The sequence below is a fragment of the Lactuca sativa genome, chromosome 5 (assembly GCF_002870075.4).
Source record: "Lactuca sativa cultivar Salinas chromosome 5, Lsat_Salinas_v11, whole genome shotgun sequence".
Taxonomy (NCBI): Eukaryota; Viridiplantae; Streptophyta; class Magnoliopsida; order Asterales; family Asteraceae; genus Lactuca; species Lactuca sativa.
Genome location: NC_056627.2, coordinates 264,678,330 through 264,702,692, shown reverse-complemented (window position 1 = coordinate 264,702,692; position 24,363 = coordinate 264,678,330). Strand labels below are relative to the sequence as shown.

The window sequence follows — 24,363 nt, the reverse complement described above, 5'->3', positions numbered from 1 at the left end:
ATTTTTCTTGAGGAAGAGGCTTCGTGAAAGGATCTACCGAATTTTGATCAGTGTAAACTTTGCGAATACTAATTTCACCTTCTTCAACTTTATACCGGATGAAGTTGAATATGCAGCTAATAGGTCTGGTTTTCTTGTGTGCTCGAGGTTCTTTTGCCAAAGTAATATCACCATCATTGTCACAGAAAACGTCTAGGGGGTCCTGAATGGTAGGGACTACCCCTAGATCCCCAATGAATTTCTTCATCCAAGCAGCTCTTGTGCAACTTCAGAAGCAGCAATGTATTCTGACTCTGTGGTGGATTGTGTAACAACACTTTGCTTGGAGCTTTTCCAAGATACCGCATCCCCATTGATAATGAAGACATATCTTGATTGCGATTTCCAATCATCTCTATTAGTTGAAGGAAGCATCAGTGTAGCACTTCACACTTAAGCTTTCTTCCACGCATCCATAGATGAGGAACAAATCCTTGGTTCTTCGTCAGTACTTTAGGATGTTCTTCATAGCTCTCCAATGACTCTCCCCTGGATTTTGTTGGAACTTGCTTACCATGCTCATAGCATAAGCAAGATCATGTCTTGTACAATTCATGGCATACATGATGGATCCAAATGCAGAAGCATATGGAATATCTTTCATCTTGTCTAGCTCAACCTTTGTGCTAAGACATTGAGATGAACTTAGTATAGTGCCATGTTCCATGGGTACAAATCCTCTCTTAGAGTTTTCCGTATTGAACCGTTTCAATACTTTCTTAATATATGTAACTTGATATATCTCTATAGATTTTGATTCCAAGAATGTTTTGTGCCTCACCTAGGTCCTTCATTGAGAAACACTTTCCAAGCCAAGTCGTTACACCTTGTAAAGTTGGAATGTGATTTCCCATGATCAATATGTCATCCACATATAGGACCAAGAATGTCACCGAGCTCCCACTAGTTATCATGTAAATACAAGATTCATCTTCATTTCTAATAAAAGCATAGTTTGTGATTTCATCATCGAAACGGTGATTCCGGTTACGAGATGCTTGCTTTAACCCATAAATGCATCTCTTGAGCTTACACATTTTATTAGGATGCTTTTGGTCGACAAAACCTTCGGGCTGATCCATGTAGACATCTTCTTCCAAGTTTCCATTTAGAAAAGCGATTTTCACATTCATTTGTCATATCTCATAGTGCAACTATGGCAAGTAGTCTCCTAATTGATTCAATCATAGCGACCGGTGAAAAGATTTCATCATAATCAACCCCATGAGTTTGCGTGAATCCTTTAGCCACCAATCTTGCTTTGAATGTGTGTAAGTTTCCATCCATGTCAGTCTTCTTCTTGAAGACCCACTTACTTCCAACAGTCTTGCTATTAGGAGGAAGATCAACCAAGTCCTAGACTTGATTTTCTCTCATGGATTGCATCTCAGTGTTCATGGCTTCAAGCCATCTGCCAGATTCGGGAATTGTCATTGCGTATCAGTAGCTGACTGGCTCATCAGTATTTGTCATTACGAAGCACTCTTCAATGAGAAATATATATCTCTCAGGTTCATGACGAATTCTACCAGATCTGCGAACGCCTTGTGTTTCAGTAGGTTGAAGGACAATGATCTCTTCATCTTCAACAACCTCTTGTTCAGTACTAGTGTCAACTAAAGATGCATTGAGCTGAGGTTCTTGATCTTCTTCAAGTACCACACGCCTCCCACTAGCCTCACCCATTAGAATCTTGCTTTCTAGGAATTCAGCTTTTTCGTGAAATAAATATCTTATTCTCACTAGGTATGTGGAAGTAATATCATAAACAATCTTTAGGATATCCTAAAAGAATACATTTGGTAGATCTAGGCTCAAGTTTGCTGGAAGTCTCTTGTCTAACATAAGCTTCACATACACAAAATTTCATATAATATAATGATGGAGATTTTCCATGCCACATCTCATAAGGTGTTTTCTCTACCTTCTTAGTTGGTGCCATATTCAAAATACGGATTGCGGTGAGTAAAGCATAACTCTAAAATGATAAAGGAAGGGTACTTCAACTCATCATAGATCGAACCATATCAAGTAAGGTCTGATTTCTCCTTGTAGAAACACCATTAAGTTGTGATGTTCTAGGTGGAGTGAGTTGTGAGATAATCCCACAACTCCTTAGATGGTCTTGGAACTCTTGGCTCAAGTACTCGCCTCCTCTATTCGAACGAAGGATTTTGATTGTTTTTTCGAGTTGATTTTCAACTTCACTTTGAAACAATTTAAACTTTTCAAATGCTTTATGTTTATGTTTCATCAAATACATATAACCAAAACGACTGAAGTCGTCAGTGAAGGTGATATAATATCTCTCACCATATCTAGACATTGTTTTGAAAGGTCCACATACATCGGTGTGCATGATGCCTAATAGAACACTTGCCATTTCACTTGTTCCAAAGAAAGGGAATTTTATCATCTTTCCACATAAACAAGATTCACATATGTCAAATGACTCAGTGTCATTTGCCCCCAAAAGTCCACTCTTTTGGAGTTGAGATATGTGTTTCTTCTTTATATGTCCAAGGCGACAATGCCATAGATATGTTTGGTTCAAATCTGGTTTGAGCCTTTTGGTGTTAACATGATAAAGGGACTTAATGTTTGAGGTGTCATCTAGGTTTAGTTCATAAATTCCATTTATTGGTTTAGCCTCAAAATAGAAGATTCATTTTAAGAAGGAGTGAATGTTATCATCAACAAATTTGAAATCATAACCAGATTTTCTCAAACGTGGAACTGAAATGATATTTCTAGTAATAGAAATAATTAAACGCACATTGTCTAATGTTAAGTACATACCAAATGGTAAACTTAAATCAAAATGTCCTAAAGCTTCGATCGCAACTCATGCTCCATTGCCGACATGTAATACCAACTCGTTTGCTTTCAGTTCCTTACTCTTTCTGAACCCCTACAACGAATTACAAATATGAGTTCCACAACCAGTATCTAATACCCAAGTGTTTGATGAAAAATTAAATAATCCCATTTCAACCATGAAAATGGATATACCTGAAGGGCCTTCCCCGACCTTCTTGTTCTTTAACTCTGTGTGGTACTTAGGACAATTCCTTTTCCAATGCCCGACATGTAACAGCCCGGAATTTCAGGTATTGTTATATTTATGTTTTTGGGTGTTTTAAGAGGGGACTCAGCGAGTTGGAGCCTAGACTCGCCGAGTAGGATCGCGGAGCTGGTCGCGGGTTCGCGACTGGACTCGACGAGTCCGGATATGGACTCGGCGAGTCTGCGCTATTTAGCGAAAACCCTAACCGTTTAGGTTTGGGACGTATATGAGGGACCTTATGGCCATCATTGTTCACCCTAGCCTGCAGAGAGAAACCCTAATTCGATTGTGAGCATCTGGAGCAAAGTAGAAGACCATTGTTGATTTTGGAAGCATTGTCTTGCAAAGAAGAGGAGGCTTGGTTAAGGGAACAACAAGAGAAGCCACGTTCTGAAGATTGGGGACACAGAGAGCACATTATTCAGGTAACAATTCGAGTTGCACTCTTCTATGTTGATGTGTATATGGATTTAGGGTTTATGGAACCCTTTTGTGGCTAGATTGAATGTTACCTTAGTCCCCCAAACGATTGGAACCCTGTATTGGGACCTTTGGAGGTCCAGAATGTCCCATGCCTGAGCATTTCGGGAATTAATGGAGGTTTTGGATTGGAATCCTTATGCCTTAGGTCAAAATGTAAATTATGAGTCATGGGGTGTATTATGAGCACCGAAATGAGGACCTTATGTGATGAATCAGTCTAGGAAGGCCAGACCTATGAATGGTCGGAGCAGTTCTGACCTTAGAAAGCAGTTTGAGCGGTTGCATGGCATGGACTCGCCGAGTCCGATGAACAGACTCGGCGAGTAGCTTGAAGATTAACTGGGACTCGTCGAGTTGTTCTTCAGACTCGGCGAGTTGAGTCGGGGTGGCCCCGTGATTCTTCCAGGAGGAACTCGTCGAGTCAAGAGGGATACTCGACGAGTAGAAAGGGAATCTTAGAGAATTGGTGAGGACGTCTAGACTCGCCGAGTCGCCATAGCACTCGCCGAGTCCGGTCAAGTTGACCGTTGACCAGAGTTGACCTATGCCTGACTTCTTAGGGATAGTCGAACTTAGAAGATAAAAGTGTTAATAAGAGATATATGATGTTATAGGGAGATTGTAGCTCGGCGGATCGAGCACGAGTGATTTTGGGATTTGCTAGCTTTCGATATTCACGAGGTGAGTCTTCTCACTATACTGTACCCGGAAGGGTTTGAATGTGTGACTGGAAGGTCAGATATGATATGTGATATATGTGCTATATGTGGTAAGTTATTTGTTATACGTGCTATGTATGTTATGGGCCGGAAGGCATTATGTTATGGGCCGGAAGGCGATTATGTTATGGGCCGGAAGGCGTTGTGTTATGGACCGGAAGGTCGGCATGGGTAGGACCGGAAGGTTTACCCAGCAGGGACGGAAGTCCCCTGAGACACATGGACCGGAAGGTCAGGGCCTGGAAAGGCGTATGTGCGTAAGTTGTATATTGGGGAACTCACTAAGCATTTATGCTTACAGTTGTTATGTATGTGTTTCAGGTACTAGCGAGGACCGTGGGAAGGCGCCGGCGTGATCTGTACACACTGAAGGATGTTTTTATGATCTTGGGATTTAGACGATTTGTATTTTGACATGACACTTAAAATGTTTATGCCTTGTTTTGAATGGAAATACTATATTTTGAAATGAAAAATTTGTTTGAAAATTTACGTTGTTACAATTGGTATCAGAGCCTTGGTTTGAGGGATTCAGGTGCACCTTCGGGCGTAACTGAACTCAAACCGAGGATTTGAGGAAAACTTTTAAAACAAAGGCATAAAGTTTTATAAATGATTTTGTGGTAAACAAGAAAGAAGCAGTGTGTACGATCAGTCAGCGCCCGAACGGTAAAGATCCCCAAAATACCTTACAATATTATATGATATGAATTGCTATGCATGATAGAAGACTAGGTATTCATGATAGGACTAGAGTGGCCTGATTTGTGATGCTTTAGTCTAGGGAAGTTTGCCGATATGAGATGCTTTGCTAGTGTGTGGGTAGATAGTGCATAACAAAAGTAGAGTACTCACTATCCGGGGTTTGGGGAGGAAGATTTGGGATGAATGCTGATGCGGTGTGGTCGGTAGTATTGGACCCGTACTACCGAAGACACCGGGTCAGTGGGAGACCCAAGTAAGAATCCCTGGATATCGGAGACTGAGTAGGGTTGCGTTATCGAGTGCGATTATACTCGATGGAGTCTCTGATAGTTTTATGTTGTATTTCAGAGACATCATGGTTAGACCACGCCACGGAGCGAGTTCGAGCGGTGTGAGTGACGAGGAGATTCGTCAGATGATTCATGAGGAGGTAGCTGCAGCGATCCGGGCTGAGATCCCGGAGATGTTTGGGTCTATTAAGACCACCCTGATGGAGACGTTTGAGGAGCGGTACGCCGCATTGACTGAAGCTGCAGCCGCTGCAGCTACCGCAACTGTGGCCGCTGCCAGGCCACAGGGGGGTGACTCGTTGCTATTCCGGGAGTTCAGCAACACGAAGCCACCTGAGTTCGATGGGACGCAGGATCCGATTGCTGCGATGAGGTGGATCGCTGATATTGAGGGGTGCTTCTACACTTGTTCATGTCCGGAGCATCTGAGGGTACGGTTCGCTTTGAACCAGCTCCGTCTGGGAGCGAAGGATTGGTGGAAGTTTGTGACGGCGAACTTCACTTTGGCAGAGATTTCAGCAGTGACATGGGAGGGGTTTACTTCTATGTTCAGAGACGAGTACGTTCCCCCGGTGGAGAGGGAACGATTGGTTCAGGAGTTCTTAACCCTCAAGCAGGGTACTGATTCGGTTGCGGTGATCACGCGGAAGTTTCATGAGAGGGCGATGTTCTGCCCCGAGCTGGTGTCTACTGAGCAGGCTCGGATGAGCCAGTACTTGGGTGTTTTGAGGAGGGATATCCGGGAGTTTGTGTCAAACTCCACCTATCATACCTTTGCTGAGCTTCAGGAGAATGCCAGGAAGCGCGAGATTGAGTTGGAGACCCAGGCCAGGGAGGAGGCCGAGTCTCAGCGGGTGGACCGGCGGCTGGCTCAGTCTCAGCCGACAGCCAAGCGGACAAAGTCCGCCGATTTGAGGACAGGAGGTCCGAAGGGCCGCACTTGCGGAAAGTGCGGCAAGAATCATGATGGGGCATGTCGATTTGGTGCTCTCTACAAGTGTGGCAAGGAGGGGCACATTGCTAGGGATTGCCCCAAGGGGTTTACAGTTTGCTTTCATTGCAACCAGACAGGCCATCGGAAGGCCGAGTGCCCTCAGCTTCTTCAGGGATTTGCACCTACTGCCAGAGCTACTGCGACTCGACCGGTGAAGGCCGAGGCCCCGAGGGCTCGTGGGAGAGCCTTTCAGCTGACTGCGGAGGAGGTCCGCGCTGCGCCCGATGTTGTGGCAGGTATGCTGTAATTCATGTATTTATTTTAATGTCGAGATGTTATGCTTATGTTATTATATGCGTAGGTACTTTCCTTGTGAACTCTGTGCCTGCTTTAGTGTTATTTGACTCGGGTGCGAGTAGGTCCTTTGTATCTTTAGCTTTTAGTCAGCATATCAGCGTTAGTCGTGAGTCGTTGAGCCGGCCTCTGAGAGTTTCTATAGCTGACGAGAGAGTGATTTGTGCCACGGAGGTTCTCCGGGGATGTGTGTTAGAGATTTTCGGGGTTGAGTTTCCGATTGACCTGATTCCTATTGCGATGGGTGATGTCTGTGTCATTGTGGGCATGGACTGGTTGCGCCGATTCGGCGCCGTCATCGACTGTGAGCGTCAGCTGGTGACTATACGAGACCCTAGTGGGGGAGTTCTTTCGGTGTACGGCGAGGGTACCCGTTCAGGATCAGCTTTTTGTTCGGCCGCTAGGGCGAGGCAGTGTCTACAGCAGGGCTGTAAGGGTTTTGTGGCGTATGTGATGGATACGCGGGAGGTTTCCGAGAGACCGAGATCAGTTGAGGAGGTCCCAGTGGTGCGTGAGTTTCCAGATGTTTTCCCCAAGGAACTACCGGGAGTACCTCCTGTGAGGCAAGTAGAGTTTGGTATCGATCTGATTCCGGGGGCCGCGCCTATTGCTAAGGTGCCTTATCGTCTTGCACCTCCAGAGATGCAAGAGTTGTCCTCGCAGCTTCAGGAGTTGCTGGGGAAGGGATTCATTCGGCCGAGCAGCTCGCCGTGGGGAGCGCCTATTCTGTTCGTCAAGAAGAAGGATGGTTCACACCGGATGTGCATTGATTACCGGGAGTTGAACAAGTTGACGGTCAAGAACCGTTACCGTTACCGAGGATCGATGATTTATTCGATCAGTTGCAGGGAGCATCTTGGTTTTCCAAGATCGATCTGAGGTCAGGGTACCATCAGGTGAGAGTGCGGGATGAGGACATCCAGAAGACAGCGTTTAGGACGCGATATGGGCATTATGAGTTTGTGGTGATGCCTTTCGGGCTCACCAATGCCCCGGCTGTGTTCATGGATCTCATGAACAGGGTATGCAGGCCGATGTTGGATCAGTGAGTGATTGTATTTATCGACGACATTCTAGTGTATTCGAGATCTAGAGAGCAGCATGAGGAGCATTCGAGGGAGGTCCTTGAGGTATTGAGATCGGAGAAGCTTTATGCAAAGTTCTCCAAATGTGACTTCTGGTTGCGGGAGGTCCAATTCCTTGGACATGTTGTTAATCAGGAAGGGATATTGGTCGATCCGGCCAAGGTTGAGGCGGTGATGAGTTGGGAGGTGCCGAAGTCACCCTCTGAGATCAGGAGCTTCCTTGGGTTGGCAGGGTATTATCGGAGATTTATTAAGGATTTCTCCAAGATCGCAGTGCCGCTCACCAGATTGACCCGGAAGGGTGTTGCATTCTCATGGGGACCCGAGCAGCAGACCTCCTTTGAGACACTTCGCCAAAGGTTGTGCGAAGCCCCGGTATTAGCTCTCCTGGAAGGGATGGAGGATTTTGTAGTATATTGCGATGCATCGATTTCGGGGCTGGGTGCAGTGCTGATGCAGAGGGGTCATGTGATACCTTATGCGTCGAGGCAGCTGAAGCCTCATGAGGCGAGATATCCCACGCATGATTTAGAGTTGGGGGTAGTAGTGTTCGCTCTCAAGATTTGGCATCACTACTTGTATGGGGTTCGATGTACGATATACATGGACCATAAGAGCTTGAAGTATTTGATGGATCAGCCCAACCTAAATATGCGTCAGAGGAGGTGGTTGGATGTGGTCAAGGATTATGATTGCGAGATCCTGTACCACCCAGGCAAGGCTAATGTGGTAGCCGATGCATTGAGCCGCAGGGCGGAGAGCACTCCACTGCGAGGTGTATGTTTGAGATTGACTGTGATAGCTCCAGTATTGGATGCTATTCGTGGGGCACAGGTCGAGGCTGTGCGACCAGAGATGCAGAAGAGAGAGCGGGTCGTTGGTTTGGTTTCAGAGTTCGTTACGGATGGACGAGGGCTTATGACGTTCCAGGGTCGGATTTGGGTACCGTTCGTGGGTGGTACGCGTATTACTTTGATGGAAGAGGCTCATCGATCGAAATTCTCGATCCATCCCGGGGCTACAAAGATGTATCTGGATTTGAGGAAAGAGTATTGGTGGCCCTGTATGAAGAGGGACGTCGCATGGTTTGTTGAGAGGTGCTTAACCTGCCGTAGGGTTAAGGCCGAGCACCAGAGACTGCATGGCAAGTTACAGCCATTGGAGGTTCCCGAATGGAAGTGGGAACAGATCACTATGGATTTCATCACCAAATTGCCGAGGACTGGCAGAGGAGTCGATGCAATTTGGGTGATTGTGGATAGGTTGACGAAGAGTGCACACTTCCTTGCCATCAGTGAGAGTTCTTCAGCGGAGAAGTTGGCGGAGATATATGTGAGAGAAGTGGTATCTCGGCATGGGGTGCCGATCTCGATTGTTTCAGACCGTGATATACGCTTCACTTCCAGATTCTGGAAGAAATTCCATGAGGAGCTGGGTACTAAATTGCATTTTAGTACCGCATATCATCCCCAGACAGACGGTCAAAGCGAGCGAACGATTCAGACGCTAGAGGACATGCTTCGAGCGTGTGTGCTAGATTTCGGGGGGTAGCTGGGATGCGTATTTACCCTTGGCAGAGTTTTCCTACAACAACAGCCATCATTCGAGCATTGGTATGCCACCCTTTGAGCTGTTGTATGGTAGGAGGTGTCGGACCCCCATTTGCTGGGGAGAGGTGGGACAGAGAGTGATGGGCAGTACAGAGATCGTTCTTCAGACGACAGAGCAGATTCAGCAGGTTAGACAGAGGTTATTGACCGCCCAGAGCCGACATAAGAGTTATGCAGACAGACGCCGATCCGAGCTTGAGTTTCAAGTCGGCGACTTCGTTCTCCTGAAGGTCTCTCCTTGGAAAGGAGTGATTCGATTCAGAAAGAGGGGCAAGTTGGGACCTCGGTATATTGGGCCATTTCGTGTGATTGCAAGGATAGGCCGGGTCGCTTATCGTTTGGAGTTGCCAGCAGAGTTGGGACAGATCCACGACACTTTTCATGTGTCGCAATTGAGGAAGTGTATAGCTGATGAGTCGGCCGTGGTTCCATTAGAGGATATTCAGGTGGATGTGAGCCTAAATTATGCCGAGAGACCAGTGGCCATCAGGGATCAGAAGATCAAGGTTCTAAGGAACAAGGAGGTACCTCTGGTGTTGGTTCAGTGGCAACACCGGAAGGGATCGGAAATGACTTGGGAGCCGGAGCGTGAGATGCGGGAGCAGCATCCGAAGCTATTTTCAGAGTGAGACTTCGAGGGCGAAGTCTAGTCCTAGTGGGGGAGAGTTGTAACAGCCCGGAATTTCAGGTATTGTTATATTTATGTTTTTGGGTGTTTTAAGAGGGGACTCGGCGAGTTGGAGCCTAGACTCGCCGAGTAGGATCGCGGAGCTGGTCGCGGGTTCGCGACTGGACTCGACGAGTCCGGATATGGACTCGGCGAGTCTGCGCTGTTTAGCGAAAACCCTAACCGTTTAGGTTTGGGACGTATATGAGGGACCTTATGGCCGTCATTGTTCACCCTAGCCTGCAGAGAGAAACCCTAATTCGATTGTGAGCATCTGGAGCAAAGTAGAAGACCATTGTTGATTTTGGAAGCATTGTCTTGCAAAGAAGAGGAGGCTTGGTTAAGGGAACAACAAGAGAAGCCACGTTCTGAAGATTGGGGACACAGAGAGCACATTATTCAGGTAACAATTCGAGTTGCACTCTTCTATGTTGATGTGTATATGGATTTAGGGTTTATGGAACCCTTTTGTGGCTAGATTGAATGTTACCTTAGTCCCCCAAACGATTGGAACCCTGTATTGGGACCTTTGGAGGTCCAGAATGTCCCATGCCTGAGCATTTCGGGAATTAATGGAGGTTTTGGATTGGAATCCTTATGCCTTAGGTCAAAATGTAAATTATGAGTCATGGGGTGTATTATGAGCACCGAAATGAGGACCTTATGTGATGAATCAGTCTAGGAAGGCCAGACCTATGAATGGTCGGAGCAGTTCTGACCTTAGAAAGCAGTTTGAGCGGTTGCATGGCATGGACTCGCCGAGTCCGATGAACAGACTCGGCGAGTAGCTTGAAGATTAACTGGGACTCGTCGAGTTGTTCTTCAGACTCGGCGAGTTGAGTCGGGGTGGCCCCGCGATTCTTCCAGGAGGAACTCGTCGAGTCAAGAGGGATACTCGACGAGTAGAAAGGGAATCTTAGAGAATTGGTGAGGACGTCTAGACTCGCCGAGTCGCCATAGCACTCGCCGAGTCCGGTCAAGTTGACCGTTGACCAGAGTTGACCTATGCCTGACTTCTTAGGGATAGTCGAACTTAGAAGATAAAAGTGTTAGTAAGAGATATATGATGTTATAGGGAGATTGTAGCTCGGCGGATCGAGCACGAGTGATTTCGGGATTTGCTAGCTTTCGATATTCACGAGGTGAGTCTTCTCACTATACTGTACTCGGAAGGGTTTGACTGTGTGACCGGAAGGTCAGATATGATATGTGATATATGTGCTATATGTGGTAAGTTATTTGTTATACGTGCTATGTATGTTATGGGCCGGAAGGCGATTATATTATGGGCCGGAAGGCATTATGTTATGGGCCGGAAGGCGATTATGTTATGGGCCGGAAGGCGTTGTGTTATGGACCGGAAGGTCGGCGTGGGTAGGACCGGAAGGTTTACCCAGCAGGGACGGAAGTCCCCTGAGACACATGGACCGGAAGGTCAGGGCCTGGAAAGGCGTATGTGCGTAAGTTGTATATTGGGGAACTCACTAAGCATTTATGCTTACAGTTGTTATGTATGTGTTTCAGGTACTAGCGAGGACCGTGGGAAGGCGCCGACGTGATCTGTACACACTGAAGGATGTTTTTATGATCTTGGGATTTAGACGATTTGTATTTTGACATGACACTTAAAATGTTTATGCCTTGTTTTGAATGGAAATCCTATATTTTGAAATGAAAAATTTGTTTGAAAATTTATGTTGTTACACGACAACTCCACACTCAAAGCATGTGTCATCTTTGGCAACCTTTTTCCTTCTTTTTGGGTGGCGGGTTTTGGGAAGATTTCTTTCCTTTTCCTTTGCCAGCTTATGGATTTCCCTTGAAGTTCTTGCCTTTGTTCTTCTTGACTTTTCCTTCCCTAATCATGAGCACTTGGGGTGTTTTACTTCGGAGATTCTTTTCTACAGTTTTCAGCATTCCGTGCAACTCAGATATAGGTTACTCCCACCTATTAATGTTGTAGTTAATGATGAAAGCATTGTAAGACTTTGGCAAAGAGTTTAGAATGATATATGTAGCCAAGTCTTGTGGATATGGAGAGCCCAAACTCTCCAATTGATCTATGTAACTTTTCATCTTAGGAACATGTGTGCTCACATTCCCACTCTCCTCCATTTTCTTGGCATGAAGTGCTCTCATAGTTTCAAACCTTTCGGTTCTAGCTTGTTTACCAAACATCTCCTTCAGATTGTAACAGTCCGGATTTCCAGGTATCCTTTATTGCTTTGATTTTTGGTGTTTTGAGAGGGGACTCGGCTGGTTGGAGCTCAAACTCGCCGAGTAGGATCGCGATTCTGGACGCGGGATTTGATTGGACTCGACGAGTCCAGGATCTGGACTCGGCGAGTCCGCGCTGTTTAATGAAACCCTAATTTCTCGGGTTTAGGACATATTTAAAGGGCCTTATGGCCGTCATTTGTACCCAACAGTCCATAGAGAGAAACCCTAGAGTGCTTTGGCGATTTGGGAGAGAAAGGAAGCATTTCTTGACCTTTGTGTATTGTCTAGCAAAGAGGAGGGAGGTTCTAGCCAAGAGGAGGCAAAGGAGGTTGCTATTTTGCGGATTTGAAGCTTAGATCATCGATCTAGAGGTATGATTTTGGTTCATCTTCTGTTTTGTGGAGTATAGTTGGATTTAGGGTTTCTTGTGGCCTTGTTGAGTTGATTTGATGGCCAAATAGTCCCTTGCTAGTGATGAGGCTTTGGATCTGGATCCATAGAGGTCCAGAGAGCCTCATTCATCAAGCTTTATGGAGAGCAATGGAGGTCATGACCTTAGGTAGTGATATTTGTTGGTATTCCTTCATTTATAGCCATATAGAGGTTGTATGTGCATCAAGTTTGGGGCTTTACGTGGTGAATCAGTCTAGAAAGGCCAGATCTATGAATTGTTGGAACAGATCTGACCTTAGAAGCGAGTTTGCGCAATTGCATGGCATGGACTCGCCGAGTCTGATGAACAGACTCGGCAAGTAGCTTGAAGATTGCCTTGGACCGGCCAGTGAGTGGTCCAGTCGATTCATGGGTTGACTCAGTGAGTCAGGGCGAGTTTGAGAGGGTTGACAGGTGGACTGAGTCGAACTGGGACTCGCCGAGTTGTTCTTGGAACTCGGCGAGTTGAGTCGGGGTGGCCCCGCGATTCTGCCAGGTGGAACTCGTCGAGTTAGGGGGAGTACTCGACGAGTAAAAAGGGAATCCTAGGGTGTTGGTGGAAACGTCTAGACTCGCCGAGTTGCCCTTGCGCACTCGCCGAGTCCGGTCAAAGCTGACCATTGACCGTTGACCAGAGTTGACCTGTGTTGACTTCTTAGGGATAGTCAACCTTAGATATAAAAAGTGTTAATTAGAGTCATGTGATATTATAGGAGGATTAGAGCTCGGAGGATCGAGCACGAGGGATTTCCAGGATTCGTGAGATACCGAGACACGCGAGGTGAGTCTTCTCACTATACTTTACCTTGAGTAGGTAATCAGAGCTATGTGTTGGTGTGTGTATGTTATGTGTATGCTATGTGTGGTACTGCATTATTTCTATGTGATTATGCTGTGCATGTTTACAAAGTTGGGACCGGAAGGTTCCTAGAGTTAGAACCTGAGGGTTCGCAGAGTCTGGGTGCACGGACCCATAGAGTTACAGCCTCGAGTGGCTAATATGTGTTTCATGTGTGGTATTTTGGGGAACTCACTAAGCTTCGTGCTTACAGTGTTAGTGTTGTTGTTTCAGGTACTAGCGATGACCGTGGGAAGGCGCCAGCTTGATCCGTACACACTCAGGGGACTTTTGATATGTATTTATGAGATCTTTGGATTTGTATGACATGATTTGGAATTTTAATCTTAACGTTTTATGAAATTAAATGAGAAATGTTTTTATATTTGCGAAAAATTATTTTGAAAATTTACGGTGTTACACAGATGTTCAATCATGTCGAAGGCAGTGTAGTGTTCTAGATCCCGCTGAAGATCAGGAACCATAGAGGCAAGAATAAGACATGAAACATCAAGTGAATTGTCTATAGAATATGTGATCAGCTCATATTATGCTTTTGATTTTACAGAGTACAATGAATAATCTGTAAAGACTGAGTGAAAAGTTCTACTACTCACTTAGTACAGACCCCTATTTATAGAAGAACAAAAGCATAACAATACTAAGGACTAGACATTAAGACTACTCTTTATAATGCCTTAGTACAAATAACATTACATCCGAAGACTCCTTCTTACGAAGACAAAATAAACTTCGTAACAATCTAACTGGCACTTCGACTATTACAACATTTAAGCCCTAACAATCTCCCCCTTTGGAATCAAGGTCGAAGTCTTCAAGACGTCAGTGATTGAATGACATACATCAGCACTCTTCGGATTTCCATGTACCAAGAGATAAATTTCTTTATCTCTTTCTTATCTCCTTCCGAGTTCTTGCAATGGTTCATACGAACAATTAAGTTCGTATATTGCGAGTTGGTATATCTCTCTACTTCGCAAGTTTGAAATAAGAACCTTTTAGCTCTTCCAGCTTTGTCTTTTCCTGCAAAAACAATCCCTAATGGCTTTAAATAGATTTCACCATCTTCGTAATGTTTCAACTCATTCTGCTTCTTCGAAGGTGCCATTGGTGCAGTTATGTCGAAGCCTTTGACAGTAGCAAGTTCGACATCTGTTTGAGCTAAGCACTCAAAATAATTCTCCAAAAATATTTTTATGTGCCTGCACCCAAGACTAAAAACATCTGGTTTTGTATCTTGGAGAAAATAAAATGACTTGTCTTTAAGCATCAAGGCAATGTTGATTAGATCATATGTGTTCATCAAAGGAAAGTCTGCCACTGTAAATTCTTGTAACTTTCCAGTTGCTCTTGCCATAGTGTACTTTAAATTTTCAAACTTCCCTTCGAATATGACATCCCTTTATATAGATATCACCTTCTTGATCTTCTCCAAAAACCATACTTCCTCTTGAGCCTTCGCTAATACAGCATGAAACCTTATTTTCATCTTCTTTCCCTCTTCGATTTCCATTGATTTTGTTTCAGCCTTAAACTGTGGCATAACAAACATCATTTCATTGACTGGAAAGTCAAGTTGACCAAAATCTGTGTTCGTTACCACATAGCTCTTTTTCGGAACCTTTTCAAAAGAATACATGTGATCAAACATCACCCTGGATTCTATTGTTTCGTAGTTGAAAACTTTCGAAGGATCACCCTTATCAACATTCGAACCTTCCAAAGCTCTTTGTCTCATTATACTTTGAACATGTCTCATTCTATCAACCTCAGCTGCCACCTCAGCTTTCTTCTCTTTATTTGACTTCTCAATCATAACTCCTTTTCCTTTGTCTTTAATATTTGACGAAGCTATATTCTTTGAAGAAGAGACATCACTCTGTTTCTTAATTACAATAACTTTTGATATTGGTTTTGAAATTGGAACTGTTGTAGTCACAGTCGAAATGACTGGATCAGCTGAAACAACAGTTGGCTTTACTACCACTTTCGAAGGATATACTTTTCCAACAACCTTCGTATCTTCAGTTGTCTTCATTTGTTCCCCAGCCTTAGAATGACCACTCTTTTCTCCCCCTTGTACCCCTGTGACAACAGGTGGGGCATCTGATACAGTTGGTAAAAAGCTTGAAATACGAAGTAGTGGAGCTAAGTTTTTGTGTAGGATGGCTTTGAAATGAGAAAATTTTTGAGAAAGAAATTCTTGAGAAACGATTGAAGAGATAGATTTCGAAGACATGTCTTGAAGTTCTTTCAACAACCTAACCAACTCTCCAAAATTTTGTTCTTCTTTGGCAGAAAGAGAGGTCATTTGAGGATTCATTTGCTCAAACATTTTGACACATTGTACAACGACATCACAAATAATGTCAATCTTCTGATGTGCGGACTCATAACCTTGTTGAATATTCTGAACCTCCTTCGTCATCTCTTCACGAAGTTCACGAATTTGCAAGTTAACATCTTCACGTACCTTCTTGACTTCTTGTACAAAGAGCACATGTCGCTCCTTCGTAACAATCTTCAGATCCTTTACCTCCGTCACAAAATTAGACCTCAGAGAATTGATTCGATTCTCTGTAGAAATATCATTCTGGTCAATCTTCTCAAGAACTCGACTTTCTGAATCACGAATTAACCCTGATGCCTTTGAAATAACCCTTCCTTCCATATCCTTCATTAAAGAATCAACTTCCATGGTTGTAACTCCAGCACTGCCCACATCTGCTTGAGATTGCAAGATAGAATTTAACTTCGAATTCAAAATCTTGAACTGCTTCATGGTCATCAGCATATGATCAGGGAAATCTTCTTCGGCTTTATCAAAATGAAGAGCTTCGAATGTTCCTCCAAAGCCTTCATTATCAGTTTCATCATCAGCAGCCATGGTTTCATCAACAGGTGAGGATGGATGGGGTGGATCAGTTGATTGAGTTGAAAATATGGTGGTGAATGGTTGATCCATAATCGATTGAAATGTTGGTGAATCAGTTGTTGATGTAACCTGGGGTAAAGAAGTTGGTTCCAGAAGCTTCACATCATCAGACTTCGAAATACCAGCAAGCTGACTGATATCCACTTCTTTTGGAATTTCAATCTCTGGTGTCTCAGGAACTTGCTCTTCTTCTTCGATTCTTTGATTTTTCTTCAAAAATTTTGCAAGATCTTCAGCCCTTCGTTTCTTAGATGATGGAGACACCGGAGCTGGAATGTCCCTAACTGTGACCCCTTGATGTGTTGCTTGTGTTTTCTTCACCATCTGAGACTTTCTCTTTATTTTGATACGTCAAAAAACACCCGTCTTCGAAGGAATCGTTTCTTTCGATGGAGACGCTTCGATTATTGGTGTATCAACCACTGAAGTTAAAATTGGAGACACCTCTTCGACAATACCAGCTGTAACCATTGGCATTTGGTTCTTGTTTTCTGCCTTCACTACTTTTTCCGAAGACCCACCATCTGTCTTCTTCAATTTCTTAGTCTTTTTCTTCTCTTCGTTATGTAACATTCCTGCAACAACAGTTGTGTCAATTGATTGCAAATATGACACCGAAACTTCATTCGTCGGATCCACCTTTTTAAGCATCACATCTGGAATGCGAGCTATTGATGTAAAGATAGCCAGATCATCATGTACCTCCTTCGGACTACCATACATGTGAAACACCGCCTTTTCTTCGAATTCCGGAACTTCGATTTTCTCCTTCTGATAAACATATTGTACTATCAGACTCCAATAACGAGCACAAGAAATCCCCTGCTTGGCACTCGTCTTCGAAATGCTAGTTAAGAACTCTGTCCACAATTGTTCAGAGTAATCCACTTGCAGATCATAATATAATCCAGCAACCATTGCATATACCTCCATCCTTCCTTTATCAAGACCCACAGTTCTTCCAGTAAGACATCGAAGGAAAATGCCAAATAAAAAATTCCATACCGTAGGTAATCCAGACTTCTTGAAATCACTGATACGCGTCAAAGGAGGTTGATGGCCCATCTCGTTGAACATGAACACAACTTGAGAAGAAGAAAGTTCATCATAAGGACCAGAATTTGGAATCCCCAAAATCTTGCAAAACAAACGCTTGGATACCCTAATTCGCGTATCATTCACCATAGTGAAATCCACACAACCTGTCTCCTTGTTGTATGATGCAGTTGAACCTGCCTTTGATAGCCAAGACATTGGAGTAGCAAAAGAATCAAACATTGCTTTAGACAGAACTGAATTTTGTAAGGCAACCACAAGCATTTGGAGTTCCTCCGGATACTTTGACAAATCAGATTCCACTTGGTAGTTTGAACCCTGGATTTTCAGAATCGAAATACTAACAACTTCGTCTGTGGTTGGTGATGATGTAGTCGCCATTGTTGAAAATAAGAACAAAGAGCGTTTGAAGAAGATGAGTTGTAAAGAGAATTTTGGATGACAGAAGGTTTGATCGCATAAAGTGTTATTGACTTCTGATTTCCCTTTTTATATGTAACCCTATAAATTTGAATTTGAAGCGGGATGCAATAAATGCTTGCTGACATGGCACCTTGAAATACGGACTTTACTCATCAAAAAGTAACAAACGTAACTGTCAGCACGCCTTACACGCTTATCATACACCATACGTCACCAAGAAACAAGACTGTTTGATATTCCCTAAGAGAATTGTAACCGTCGGATGCCTTCAGAATAGAGGTCAGGCTCTTTCACTTTGAGGTTTAAAAAGCGAAGTCATATGCCAGAGTTTCGAAATCATCAGTTTAAGTTGGTTTTACTCAAACCTCAAGGATTTCGTGTGTGCTGTGTTCCAAAAGAAATTAGATGAGAAATTTTTTTGAAAACTTGTGATGTCAAAAATTTATTTTGACACAAAAAAAGTTTAATCCCAGGCAAAGATTTCTTCGAAAATTATCAAGAGAGATAATTAACAGCTTACTTGGTTTCCCGTGAATTACAATCGATAACTTGTAGAGAAGTTTCGAAGGGTTTCTTTTATAAGTCAAATGGGTGGCTTCGAAAATTTTGTTACATTTCAACCTTAACATAAGGTGATAAATTGTAAGCAAAATTAGTTGTATGACCAATGTAGTCAGTGACAACTTGAGTTCAAACGATATTCAAAGTGACTAGGATTTTCAAAATATACTCACACAGAAATCATATTCATAAAAAATTTTATGCTGGATCTTGTTGGGAACAAACATCGTAGGTTTCGAATATTTGATTAAGATCACTCAAAAGAAATGAATATGATTTTGAGTATAAAAAGGTATTGAAACAAATGTTTCGTAAGTTCTGGAACATAGTTCCCCGTCAATTCCTTAAGGTTTATGATTTTTGGGTTTCACTTCCATCACGGACTCATGATGTTAGATCACAAACACAGATTTGTGATTTGTCTAGGTTTTTATTGGTTTGATCAAATACCTCAAGGACAAATCTCTTCAAAAATTTGGAGTGTAAGAATTGTTTGGTCTAAAAAGATTGGATAAGAATCGAAGTGTACCTATGTTATAATGGACAAAACAGAAAACTCTTAACTCATTTGAGAAGAGTAAGGTAGCTCTTGTTGATTTATGCAAATACAAGCCTTGTTGGGAAGAAATTTTCATGAGATAATTTCATCAAGGCTTTCATTTCCCATACATAGAATCATATGACGCTTGAGACAACATGCAGCAGCATGCTTCTAGGGACATCCTAACTAATCCAAAATGTATCGACATCATACCTTCCCATAGAAGACATACACGTGAATCCTTCGCATTTGAATCTTGACAAAACTCACAATACACATGTTAAAACAGAAGAGAACAAAAAATATTTTTGGTATTTTTGATTTTTTTTAAAGAACAAAATAAACTAATTAAAATTCTAACCTTAGTTGAAATATGTACAAATACGAAGCATTCGAACCGTTGACTTGAACAGTAATCTCTGATGATGTACTTTAACAAGGAATAATTCTTCCGAATGCGAAGCATTCAAAGCGTTGACTATGAACAGTAACCTCTGAACACTTAACCACCCTGTCCGTCAGTTCACCAAATCATTCAGACTCATTACTCTTTGCTTTTATCACATGTAAGTGAATTTCCATTAATCATACCCATTCCTTCTAAGATACGAAGAAAGGATTTTTCATCTAATGCCTTTGTAAAAATATCTGCCAATTGTTCCGTTGTTTTCACAAAATGAACTTCAATATTCCCTTCTTCAACATGATCTTTGATGAAATGATATCTAAGATCAATGTGCTTTGTCTTCGAATGCTGCACAGGATTATGACAAATTCTTATTGCACTTTGTGAATCACAATATAAAGGAATCTTTTTCATATTAATAGCATAATCTCGTAATTGACTTTGAATCTAAATTATTTGTGATGTACACGCAGCTGCAGCAACATATTCAGCTTTAGCTGTAGATATCGAAACACATGTTTGCTTCTTCGATTGCCAACTAACCAACTTTCCATCTAGTAATTGACACCCACCAGTTGTGCTTTTACGATCAAGACTGCATCCTCCAAGATCCGCATCCGAATAAGCTTGTACAAAAAAACCTGTTTTCGAAGGATACCACAAACCTAACGAAGTAGTGCCTTTCAAATATCGAAAAATATTCTTCACTGCTGTTAGATGTGGTTCACGTGGATTCGATTGATACCTTGCACAATTACAAACAGAAAACATAATATCAGGTCTACTTGCAGTTAAATACATTAAAGACCCAATCATGCTTCGATACAAAGTGATATCAACAACAGATTTTTCTAACGAAGGAGTTAGCTTTATGCCCGTTGCCATTGGTATTCGTAACCTTGTGCTATTCGTCATTCCAAACTTTTCTAACAAATTCTTCGTATATTTCTCCTGATTAATGAAGATGCCTTCCCTGTTTTGACGAATATTCAAACCCAAAAAGTTATTAATTTTTCCCATCATACTCATTTCAAATTTGCTTTTCATCAATTCTTCGAATTCTTTAGATAAAGGAGGGTCAGTTGAGCCAAAAATTATATCATCAACATAAATTTGAACAAGCATCAGATGATTTCCAATTTTCTTTCGAAATAAAGTGGGATCAACTGATCCTTGTTTAAATTTAGATTGTTTCAAAAATGATGTTAAGGTTGCATACCATGCTCTTGGTGCTTGTTTTAACCCATATACAGCTTTATCTAAAATATAAACATGATCAGGATGTTCTGTATTTATAAAACCTGGTGGTTGTTCAACATATACCGTTTCTTCGAGTTCTCCGTTTAAGAATGCACATTTTACATCCATTTGATAAACATCGAAATCTTTATGAGCTGCATAAGCCAGAAAAATACGAACAGCCTCGAGTCTTGCGACAGGGGCAAATGTTTCTTCATAATCAATTCCTTCTTGTTGAGAATATCCTTTAACAACAAGTCTAGCCTTATTTCGAATAATGTTTCCATCTTTTTCAGTTTTGTTTTTATAAATCCATTTGAGTCCAACAATTGACACATCAATAGGTTTTGGAATTAATCTCCAAACCTTGTTTCTTTCGAATTCAGACAATTCAACTTGCATAGCAACAACCCAATCAGAGTGTTCCATTGCAACCTTAACTGTCTTTGGTTCGATTTTGGAAATAAAAACATTAAACATGCATAACTCTTGATGATTATTCAATACCTCATTTCGTGCATGAAGTTGTGCCCTTGTCATTACTCCTGCTTGTGGATCACCAAGAATTTGATCTTTTGGATGACTTCTTGTCCATTTATCCAATGGTGGATAATTAGGATCAAAATCCAAAGTTGCATCTTCAAACATAACATCTGTTTCTGATCCATTTATGGAACTTGAATCCTCAGCATCATCAAAATGTTTTTCTTCAAGAATTAGATCCTTCTCAAGTATGGGCTCCCCCTCGATGATTGAATCCGTTTCGATGTTTTGATCTGGTTCAATGATTGGCTCTTCTTCAATTATTGGCTCCCCCTCAACATTAACATTGGTTGACATGTTATCACTTTCGCAAGAATGCTCCCCCTCAACAAAACTGTTCGAATCCAAGTGCTCCCCCTCCACTGGATCATTAGATTGTTCATTTGTGTTTAGATTCAAAACCGAAATTGAATCATTGTCATGCTTCGAATTTTCTGATGTTTGATTATCGGGTGCATTTCTTTCTGCATCAATTGCTTGATCTGAAATACCAAAAATCGATTGATAATTAACATCATCCATTTCAATTGAATTATCTGCATTCGAAGAATTTTGCAAAATAGGATAATTTGCAAATTGATGATTAGATTTTTTAATGTAATGATCATTAAATGTCAAATTAAAAGTTTCTTCCACTTTGCGAGTTCACTTATTTAACACTCTATAAGCAACAAAATTGTGTGAATATCCCAAGAAAATTCCTTCATCAGCTTTTGTTTGAAACTTCGAAAGATTATCCTTAAGATTCATTATGAAACACTTACATCCAAAAACATGGAAAAATTTGACATTAGGTTTTCGATTATTGATTATTTCATAAGGAGTAACATTAAACCGTCTATGAATGAATGATCGATTCTGAGTAAAACAAGCAGTCGAAACAGCTTCGGCCCAAAGATATTGAGGTAAATTCAAATAAGCCAACATTGTTCTTGCAGCTTCGCATAATGATCGATTTCTTGTCTCAACTACACCATTTTGTTGTGGTGTATAAGGAGATGAAAAATTATACGAAATATCTTTCTCTACCAGAAATGAATCAAGAACACGATTTTTGAATTCAGTTCCATGATCACTTTTAATTTTTCAAACTGACTTCTTCAACGAAACCTCCATTTTCTTGATAAAATCAATCATGATTTGTGGAACTTCGGATTTTAACCTGAGAAAATAAACCCACGTAAATCTTGAAAAATCATCCACAATAACTAAAATGTACCTTTTCTTGTTAAGAGTAGCAACTGTTGAAGGACCACATAAATCAATATACAAGAGTTCGAGGGGTTCAACAATCTTCGAATCTATTGTGATCGGATGACCTTGTTTGTGTTGTTTTCCTACTTCGCAAGCTGCACACAAACTATCATTATCATATTTAAGAATGGGTAAACCTCTTACCAGATCTTGTACGACAAGTTTGTTGATGTTTCGAAAATTGAGATGTGATAATCTCCTGTGCCATAACCAGCTAACATCGGCAGCAGCCTTCGAAAGTAAACACACAGCAGGTTTGCTAACAATAGGAACAATATCCAATGAAAACATATCACCTTTTCGTTTTGACTTAAGTAAAACTTCCTTTGTCTTAACATTCGAAATGACACTGCCTTCTTCATTAAAAAGAACTTGATTTCCAGTGCCCACAACAAGTTGTGAAACACTTATCAAATTGTGTTGTAAACCTTCAACAAATGCAACTCGGTTTACAGTGAAATTGCCATTCGTTATCTTTCCATAACCCTTGACTTTGCATTTGTGATTATTGCCAAACTTAACCACTCGTCCATTTTCTAGGCTTCGAAAATCACGCAAGTTTTCCTTCTTCCCAGTCATGTGACGTGAGCAACCACTATCAATATACCACTTGTTATCAAATTGCTCGTCACAAAGTACCTGCGATTATTGAAAAAATTTAGGTACCCAAGCCTTGTTGGGTCCATTCATATTAGGTTTGTTTTTCAATTGTAAAGTACAACCATTAACCCAATCACAAACTTTTGTTTTGAAACTGTCAATAAATTTAACATTTTCATTCGAAGGGTCAGATATATGAATTTTTATTATTTTCAAATTTTCACTGATTATACCGTTCGCATTTTGAGTTTGTGATGTTTCACTTTTTGCTTTCATGACCGGCTGCCAAACTTTAACTGAAATATTTGATTCTTTGGATGACGAACTACCATTCGTTGAAGGTTAGCATACTTGTCATACGCCTCATGTATATGTTCTTTCGAAAACTTACTTGATTGATATATTTTTCCTTTGCCTTCCAACCAATGATCAATATTTCTTTTCGTTGTTATTCCCTTCGCATATGAGACTTTGTCAGCTTGTTTCTTCAAAGGATTATAACATTTTGCTGAACTTGGAACATAATCCACTTTTGGTTTTGAAAGATATGATTCATGATAAGACGTATTGATTTGTGATTTTGAAATCTGTGTTTCAACCTTTTTCTGAATACTTTTTCTTGGAGGTGTTGTTTTTGTTCCATTTGAAACTTTTGTTTTAAGATTTGAAAATGAAGCATTTTTCTTTTCAAAAATTTGAGGCTTTGATTTTTCTCTAAAAACTTTTCTTCCTTTTGAAAAATTTATTGATGTCATATTTAATGACTCAATAGTTTGCCAAAAAATTATTTTTCTCGCTTGACGTTTTGAAATATTATTTTCCTTTGAAAAATTTTTCAACTTGAGCTTTAAATTCTTTTGAATTTAATTTTATTACTTTGTTGACTGTTTTAACATCTTCGTGCTTTGTAAACATATTTTCAGTTGGGTTAACTATCTTCTTTTCAACTTTTGACTTTTCAACCCATATTCTTTTTGGTTTTTGATGTTGAAATGTATATGAATTCTTTGTGAGATTGTTTTCAACTGTGCTTTGATTCGAAAAAAAACCTTCATTTGAAGTTTGCATATTGTCTTCCTCAACCATCTTTTTGAATTCAGACTTTATATTTTCAACATTACCTGTTGTTACGAAGACTTGATTTGGGAACACAATATCATCAGTGCATTTGAAGATTGGATAAACTACAGTATTCGATTCAAGATAATGAACACCTTTTTCACTAAGAATTTTCTCAAATTCTTGTGTATCCAAATAAACTTGATCAACAACCACTCGAGGAATTTCAATTTCATTCGACCTTTGAATTGGCTTCGAATTTGTGTTTTCTTCCTCATTATC

At 41.4% G+C, this 24,363-nt stretch overlaps 1 protein-coding gene across 1 annotated transcript; it reads right to left on the bottom strand.

Annotated features, from left to right (window-relative positions):
* Positions 1-243: 243 nt before the first annotated feature.
* Positions 244-706, bottom strand: LOC122197912 (secreted RxLR effector protein 161-like). The gene is made up of 2 exons (XM_042902100.1): positions 492-706; positions 244-394 (listed from the first exon to the last, which is right to left on the bottom strand). Exons 1-2 carry the CDS (start codon positions 704-706, stop codon positions 244-246), a joined length of 366 nt encoding a protein of 121 aa, XP_042758034.1.
* Positions 707-24,363: the final 23,657 nt, after the last annotated feature.